The following is a 9,067-nucleotide window of genomic DNA, read 5'->3' as shown; positions in this document are numbered from 1 at the left end:
CACGGGTCCTGGCAGGGGCACACCCGTCTCAAAGGAGGAGGTCTCGGGCCGCAATGCGGGGCTCCCCCCGGCGGGGAGAGTCGGGCGACGCATCATCTCCCTGAGGAAGGGTTTATCTCGGCAACCCCCCCGCGTTTTTCAGCTCGGCGGCGGCGCTTTCTCAGACGCAGAACTCACCCCGGCCAGGACCCGGGGGTGGTGCGGCCATGAGCGCTTGGCGCGGCCGCAGCAGCAGCAGCGTCGGGGTGGCGTCGCCTCGCCATGGCCAAGCATCACCCAGACCTCATCTTCTGCCGCAAGCAGGCGGGCGTCGGTGGGTCCCGGGGCATGGGCACGGGATGGAGGGGTCCCCTGGCCCCTTTTCCCGCAGCGGAGCGAGTAGGAGGCGCGCGCGCGCGTGTGGGGCCCGTCAGCGGCCGTCGGGGGCGCGCGCGGCTGTTAGGCCTGAGCGGTGGGGGAGGGGAGAGGGGGCTCCTTCCCTCTTTTATTTTCCTTTTATTTCGCTGCCCTGCCTTGCGTTATGGGTCCACAGCATTTGGAGCATCCTTCTGGCTGCGAGATAAGTTATCTTCCAGGCTATATCTGAAATACAGGGAAGAAGATTTATCCATGTCGCATCTCGGTCAGAATTTGCCCAGTTGAGTCTTAAAGAACTCTTAAACAAGGTTAGAAGTTGAGGCATCCCTTCCAGGTTTTTTGTCACTCCTTGGAGTGCACATTTAAGAAGCAGCTTTTTGCGAGATCTGTAAACACAAAATATTTGGCTGCACTGTCCAGAGGAAACCTCCTTTTAGAACACGCAGTCCTTCTAACCTAATCTGTCTATGTTGAAAATTAATCTGACAAATCCCTTGTCTCTCAGACCTCAGCTGAATCACTGTTTAGTCTTTGTGAATGTGGGCATCTGGTCTTTGGAACTTGATATTTATGGCATTTATCCAAGCTCCTAACACCATGGCTGTGAGTTTCCTAGACAAGTGACAAAACTTCTAAGATACATTTAACTACTTTCATGTTCTGAAGTGAAGAAGGCTATTTTGGCTGCCTTAAGTAAACACTTGATTCTATTTTTTTTTCCTCTCATTTAAACCAGTGTAAAAGCTATGCCAAGGCTGCTGTACAGGATTTTCTTCAGTCAGGCACGTTGGCTGTGTTTGAAATGGAATAGTGAATGTAGGTTTTCCTACTGCCAATGGGTGTCATTGTGTGTTCACAGTGCATTGAAACTTTGATCTTGGTAAATGTCTCTAGGATGATATATACTGCTTATTGTAAATATGTTTGTATTTATGCTAAAACTGTTTCTATGGTTTACCTGATCACTGCAGAACATAATTATTTGACATTCAAGCTTTAGAGTTCCTTAGATTTTTCTCCTGCTTCTGCCTCAAATAATTTTTTTCTTCTTTTTCTTTCTTTTTTTTTTTAACAGCAATTGGAAGACTTTGTGAAAAATGTAAGTGCAGCTTCAACATGTAGTTGCCTGAGAGCATGGTGTCGTGGTTAGAACATGCAGTTTGGATTCAGAGGTTGGATTCTGTTTTTGCTTTAGCCACGAACTTGATGTCATTCTTTGAGGTGGGAACAATGCCTGCATGTTGCAAGTGAAACTCAAGGAATACTTAAAAAGTTATGAGCTCAAAACACAAATGCAGTTCTAGGGTATGTACTGCCAGCATTTCCAGCGGCTGAGGCTGTGGTGACTACTTGAATGGGTCCTTGTAATCTGTAATGCAAAAATATCAGCCTAATCATTTCAAAGCCTGGGGGAAAAATGGCTTCATCATACCTCGAGAAAGGTTCTTCCTTCTGTCTGTAGAAGAAAAAACGGAGAGAGAACCCCCAGAGTTAGAGCAGGGAAAAAAACCCCCCACAGAATCAAATGCCAGTGTTCAGCTGTAAAAGGGAAGAAAGATCTGTCGTTAGATCCTCGTAGGGGAACAAAAGAAATGAGGTCAGTAGCTTGTGACTCAAAAATAGTATGAAAATAAGTAAAGTGGGAGAAGGATGGTCTGAAGCAAAAGATCGTTTTCAAGAGTGCCTGGCAGTGAAACAGATTCCCACTGGTAATAGCTGAGGGCTGTCACGCTGGAGATTTCAGAGCAGGTTAGGTGAGCTGTTTGCGGGAGTCAGGATTAGATACCTTGGGAACTGGTAATAGGATATGAAGCCTTTCATCCGTAGGTCAGTGTTTTGGATAAGGCCCAGCACAGCAGAAACTGGCAGTGGCATGTGATGGCTCCTTGCCTGTATGATCTGAGTACTTGAATTTCACCCAGTTCCTTGTGAGAGAGCAAGAGCAACTTTGTGAAATGGCTGTTTATGCCAGTTTTCTTTGGCCTTCTCATGGATGAAGGATTAAAGGGAGCATGAGTACAGTCTCTTATCTCTTTGAGGACAATAACTCCATACTTTTGTTGATGTGGCACTGTGGGAGTAGTTTACACTGCTGCTTCTGTGTACGTAAGAATAGTAGTCCTGCCGGTACAGCATTTTTTTCGCAAGTGAAAAATTCAGGAAAAGTAGTAGCACGATCTAAGCAAGTGTTGGCTAATCACAAAGAAGTAACTTTGGGTTTCTTCTCTGATTGTGAATGTATGAATAAATTAAAAAAAGCTTCAAATGTGGCAGGCCACTGGCCCTCGTTCCCCTCAAGTCTTAGTGCAAATACAAGGTTGTGCCCTGTGCAAGGTAAATTTCTGCAGTTCATTTGTCTTATCTTTGAGTGTACAGGCAAGTTCTTTCACTAGGAAGCTTTTTCTCTTTGATGTGGGGATGGAGCAAAGGACGTTCTGTAACCAAAGGCTCTGCTGTGCTTGCAGGTGATGGCAAGTGTGTGATCTGTGACTCCTACGTGCGGCCCTGCACCCTGGTGCGCATCTGTGACGAGTGTAACTACGGCTCGTACCAAGGGCGCTGCGTGATCTGCGGGGGCCCAGGAGTGTCCGACGCCTACTACTGCAAGGAGTGCACCATCCAGGAAAAAGATGTACGTCGTCGTCCCAGTTTTGCTTAGTAGCCATGCTTACCTTTAGGGGGCTTAGAGCTGCTGAAATCAGCGTTGGGACGTGGGATGCTTGGCACCGATTTGCAGTACCTCATACCTTTCTTCCCGTGTTGACAGTTCCCCATGTTTGCAAAGCATTTTGAGATATTGTAGCATTTTGAGGTATCATAACTCTCTTTGTCCCTAAGGACCTCTGATTATTTTGCACACTCACAGTTGTTTCCTCCACACACTGCTTGTTACCACTTCAGGTTGTTACCTTACATCTCCAGCCTAGGTTTCACTAGGGTCAGAAATATTCCAGACACTGCACAGGCAGTGGCAAAAGCAGCTTCTCACTGCAAGTCCATTATCATCCACTGACCGAGAGGACATATGGTACTGGAATCAAAACCTTTGTTTTCCTTTGGATAGCAACATGAAGTTAGTCTTAAGTGTCCAGTGACTGCACTGGTAATTGTGTTTTACAAGTTTAATGCCTCTTGTATAATTTCAATGGCATACAATTTATATTTTCTTATTCTTTTTTGGAATGGTCTATACTGTAGACATCTCTCTGCTAACACTTTTTGGTGTAATGGTCCCTTTTGTCTATAGTCATTGCTATAATCTTTTTATAATCTTGTGCTGAAAGATAGGCACTGCACATGTGAAATGAGGCAGCTGTTCACCTCTTCTAAGGCTTTTGTTAATAATTCAACACAAGGAGTGCAGGACATGAAGAACTGCAATGAAGTGTTAGAAAGACCTCAGGGAAGAGCAAGAACATGACGTTTGCAGTTCCAATATTCCCAAAATATGGGCATGATAGCTGTTAAAGTGTCTGTTAAAGGTTGCTTGGGTTTTGGTGCTTTGCAAATGTCATTTCATACACACCCTAATGACAGATGTGCTGAGAGAATGGTTCAGATTGATTTACAGGAGTGTCCTCAGCTGACTGAGTTGCTGGTTTAATTCTCTGCAGTGTCTATGTATTCTCTAGAGGCCTTCAGATAAATCCAGGACAGGGGCAGGTCTTTATTTGAATTTAGTCATTAGATCTAACAGGAACATAATCTTTTTCCATACCTAAATATGGCTATGGGTGCTGGGATGGTGGTGCTGCCTCCTACTTTAGAAATGCAGTGAGAACCAGTAGTTTTCTTCACTTGCCTTTGGAACAAAGGCACCTGGCTTCATAAGTCATGAGTAAAATAGGCTTGGTTTTATTTTTATCAATTCATATGGATTTCCAACAAGTGTTTTTCGTAACCTAAGCTCACCTTTAGCTTATCATGTCTGGTCCAGGTGTGAAATAGCCAGCTGCTCTGCAAGGGAGGACTGTGGAAAACAGAGCTAGAGGAGAATTACAGGTCTGGGGTATTTTGACACCTGGATGAAGGTTGCTGTGAGCGAAGACAGTTGAAGTGTCTCAAGTGACCTCAAGTGTTAGGTATTGCTGCAGGATTGAGCATGATTGAGTTGCAGGATTGAAAAGTGTTGGCACAAGTGTAGGGTGCCCAGAAGGAGAAAAATTAAGTGTGCTGCTGCCTGTCACAATTATGGTATCTGGTGCTGATGTGAATAAGAAAAACACGGAAAGAGCTCTCTATCTGAAGCTTTTACAGTCCAAGCACTTCCATCATTCTCAGAGGAAGACTGAAAAAGATAGTGAAGCAAGAAAGCAAATACTAAAATGAAGGGAGGAGGTGGAGTGCTACTGGGCACCAGGCAAAGGGCCTGGTTACTCTCAATTCATTAGTTCTGGTGGAGGGAGGAGTGAAGAACTGCTTCGGTCTGCAGGTAAGGGCCAGAATCCCACCTTGTCATCCAGTAAAAGTAATCTTTTCTTGGGGACAGGAGCATACTCATGTGCTGCCTCCTTAGGAGGAGGTGGAAGAATGAACAGAGCCCTGCAATAACGCTGTCAAGATTGTCACAGACTCCCTGGATCGTGGGAGACAAGGCTTGGAAGAGTCCTACTATTGAGGTTCAAAATCAAATAAGGAGACGGTAGCTAGAAATGGGTTGTGGCAGGTGTATGGGGGAAGGATGATTTCTATTCATCACCTCTCCTGTTATTTCTACCATGCAGACCTTCCCCAGCAGATTATATCTCTGGCACAGGAGCTGGACAGCTTGGGTGCAGATTCTATAGCATTTGACATCTGCCCAGAGGCTTTCTAAATCTAATGCGCTCAGGCTTACACATCAGCCAAGGATACATGTTCCTCTGCCTGCTGGGCCCCTCACAGCTGCTGTGTCCAGCCACAACATTTTGCTTTTAAGAATTATGCAGATGCTGGGCTCAGGTGGCCCATGGACAAATGGTCCCTAGTACACCAAGAGGTGCATCTCTGATTCGTTTTTTCAACCACACCTCTGAGGTGGGTCTCCTCCACTCCCCTTGCTTTTCTTGTGGCATTTTTTCTCACAATCTACTGGAATTCAGGTACAGAAACTTATCTGTGTAGCTGCTGTGGGCAGCTGTCCTCTGATGACCATACAGCCTCTGCAGTAATTGATCCAGGAAATCTGAGATTCAGTTCTGCTGTCACAGCTGAGAGGGGCTCCTATACACAAGAATGGCTTGGTGACATCTAAAGCAGCAAGATTCTTTTTGACTAAGGAGGGGAAAGGTTATTCCTCTGGGCCCTGTAAATCCTGTGTATTCTAATTTAGAAAGAAATCAGTCTTGAGGCACTGAGCATCCTTTTCATTAAACTGCTGATGTTATATGAGCTGTTTTCCGTCTCAGCCCTGAGGAAAAGTCCTAGAGTAATCCTGAAAAGGCATCCATGCTCTTCTCTGTTCCGCTGTCTTACTGGTAGCCAGCACTGGAGGGCAGTTTGTCTGCCCAGGTGTTCAAAATATGTGTTGAGGACAGGGCGAGGAGCGTGGGAACCGAGAACCTACTAGAACTATGCAAACGATGACATTGTTCTGTGTTTGCCCCTCTCCTAACCTACATCTTCTCTTCTTACAGAGAGATGGTTGCCCTAAGATCGTCAACCTGGGCAGTTCCAAGACAGATCTTTTCTATGAAAGGAAAAAATACGGCTTCAAGAAGAGGTGATCCTATCTGTACATGGCTGTACCTCCTGCCAGGTTGGCAAGAGGGTCTTGGAACATCGCTGGACTTTACTATTATTGAAAACCGGTTGATTATGTTTTTCTAAAGCAGTACAGATTCAGTAATATACTTGGGGCTGGAGAAGTAACGGGCTGGAAAAGTAACAGACTGAATGACGACTGAAATTTGATCAGAACTAATGATAAGCAAGAGCAGATGAGGATTACTGTCTCTTGCCTTTGCAGAAGCTCTGCAAGTAGTTGCTTCAGCTTTCTATACAAAGCCTGGTGGGCAAGCACTTACGCATGGAGGAGACTAGCTCGGTAAAAAGCAAGTGTCGTTTCAGATGTGGAGAAAGACTTTGTGGTTGTTCTTACCAGGCTATTTGAAATTGCCCCATGCATCAGTGTTGAAGAACAGAGCACCAATCCCATGTGTCTGCTCCCCTCCTCCATTCCTTCAGTATATTTCCATGCTGCCCTGTTTTGTAAGGAACCTGCTCATGGCTGGTGCCTTCCTAGAGAGAGCACAGCTGTTCCATGTTTTCTTTGTCAGATTAATCCAAGGCCCCTTCTTGCAACCATTTCTGTAGGATGCATACCAATAAAGCTTTTCGTTTGGGTTTTTATTTTTTGTACAACAAAGATTTCTCTCTGGTTCATTCTGTGCCTAGCCTCTCTGGAGCTTTCTGGGGACATGCAGGATTAGCCCAGCTAGCCCTGCACAATGGGTTATCTGGTTTCTGACAGTGTCTGCTTATGGCCACGTGACCTTGCTGCAAGGAGCTTCAGGGAACGGCTATCGCTTTTGTCTGCCTGTGATCCCGGCCACTGATCATTTTGTCCCGTAGCGTGAGGATCGCTGAGCTGGTAACCCTTATCCTAGCTAATACAGCTGTGGATGTTGTTTCACCATGCAAACATCCAATCCTTTCTAAAACCTACTAAGCTATTTGACTCGCTATCCTGTTCTTGTGAATAAGTTAAAGCCTTCCCTGCTGTAATGGGAAACCAACTATTGTGTTCTGGGCTATTGGCCGTGTGCATGCTGGAAACCAGAGGCTGCTTGTTTGTCAAATACCAGTACAGGCTAAAAGCAGTCTGTTGGCTCAGCAGAGATCTGGAAATGGGCGCCTTTGTGCAGAAGCGGAACTGAGCTCCCTATGGGTGCATACACTCCTCAGATGGTTAAATTAGGGTCACAGCTCCGTGTGCCCTGTAGTCTTTAAAGTCCTCCTAGTCTGAGCAGAGCGTGTGCTACAGTAACAGGGTTGTCTTTGCATGGTCTTGGGGTATGGAGCTTGTTCTGTGCCTCTTCCAGCTGTTCCCCTGAGGCTAGTAGCAATTCCTTTAACTCCTCTCTGGCTTAAATGCCTCTTCTCCTACTCTAACTATTTAGGTGTTTTGTGTAAGAGTGAAAACAAGCAGATAAATTGTGATCATCCTTCCCTTAAAAGTCATTTTTCCCTGCTGCAGCTGGCTTTAGCTATGACTGGCCTTGCAGCTATCTCAGCCACTCCTCCCTCTCCTGCCCCCAGCTATTAATTCTGTCAGGTTTCTCTTCCAAGCTTTTTGCAGTCCTGAGAGTATCTGTATGTCTTCTTCCCTGCACCATGGTTCCCCTACACAGCTTCTTGTTAAGTTTTTACTAATGTGGATGCCATTTGCCAAGAGATTCAGAGAAATCTGGCTCTTTGGTTACAGCAAACCCACTCTCTTAGAGTAGTTCTACCTGAATAAGCAATTGCCTCTTGCTCCAGACTGGGAAGTCCATGTCAGAGCCATTATCAGCCATGTTAAATTCTGTATTTCTTTAAAAGCAGAGCATGACATGCAGATTTTTTGTACCTGGAACTTTATCACTTCAACCAGAATTTATCACTTGCCCTCAGTCAGGCCACCCAAGTTATCACACTAGGAATGTGGGTTTGTACATGGTTTTTTTTCTTCCCTGGAAGTTTCAGATGACAAAAGTTTTTTGGTGAAGGTAGAGAGAAATGAAGTTAGGAATTATTTTTTTGTCTCAGAAGTATCGTCCCCTGGTGCAGGGACCCCTAGAAGAGCTAATTTTAGAGCAGTCCTTGTTCCTAATCATTTAGCAGGATCAGCCAGGCAGGGGTTGCTATAGAGATACAAGTTTCCCCATCCCTTCCCCCATCCCCAAAACCGGCTAAGCATACTTACTTTCTTGGCACTCCTGATGCCCTCACGCTGACTGCTGGATATATCGGTCTGCGTTCTGAGAGTTAAGCTGCCATTTCTAGTTGTTCTGAGTCACTGGGCAGGTGGAGAGAGGGAGGGACAGGCTTTTTCCCCTCTGCCTTGTTTGCTCAGACAGCTCTGGGGAGAATGCCAAGTGCTGCTGGTGCTCAGATCAGTTCAGCACCGTTGCTTTTCTGGTACTTTCAGAGCATGGATGGGACCTTGCCCTGAAGCTGCTAATTCAGACAATAGTAATGGATACATTTCAGTAGCCCTGAAAAACAGCCTTGCTTGCTTGGTAATGGTTTATGTTCACCAGTAAATGATACCCAGGCAGGGCACCTAGAAAAATGCAATATTTTTTTACCTAAATAGATTTTAAAGTACTTGGCCAGGAGAAAGAGATTGCCTTGCAGTACTAGAGACCAGAGCACATGCTAAAAGGGCAAGCTTCCCCTCAGGGGGGATATGAGACAAGACAGATCCTGCTGTGTGCAGGCCAAGCTCTGGAAGGACTTCATCAGGCCACGGAGCCTTAAGCTGCCAGATTCAGGGGCTCCCTGGCTGCCAGCTGCGAAGCACTTGCATGGCAACTGCAGGGAAGGGTGGGAGGAAGAGGGACCACTTCGTCAATGTGGCAGCTGAACTCCTGCGGTGCTGCTGTTCTGGATTCCTTTCCCCATCCACGGCGTGGGGCTGGCCCAGTTCTAGTTCCTTCTCCATCTGAAGAACCATTGCGATGCTTTGAGGGATGGGGAAAGGAAACTCCAGGGGTATCCCAGGGCTTTTTCAGGCCCTGAGCCTGGA

General features: G+C 46.1%; 1 protein-coding gene across 1 annotated transcript; it reads left to right on the top strand.

Moving 5' to 3' along the window:
• The first annotated feature begins 51 nt into the window (after positions 1-51).
• PHF5A (PHD finger protein 5A) lies at positions 52-6,703 on the top strand. Its single transcript, XM_027668602.1, has 4 exons — positions 52-313; positions 1,433-1,456; positions 2,823-2,989; positions 5,973-6,703. The coding sequence occupies exons 1-4, from the start codon at positions 262-264 to the stop codon at positions 6,060-6,062; spliced, it is 333 nt and encodes a 110-aa protein (XP_027524403.1). The 5' UTR covers positions 52-261; the 3' UTR covers positions 6,063-6,703.
• The last annotated feature ends 2,364 nt before the right edge of the window (positions 6,704-9,067 follow it).

Source organism: Corapipo altera, unplaced genomic scaffold, assembly GCF_003945725.1.
Source record: "Corapipo altera isolate COAL_440 unplaced genomic scaffold, ASM394572v1 1, whole genome shotgun sequence".
NCBI lineage: Eukaryota > Metazoa > Chordata > Aves > Passeriformes > Pipridae > Corapipo > Corapipo altera.
Note: the sequence above shows the minus strand (reverse complement) of the source record. Positions and strands in the feature narration are given on the sequence as shown.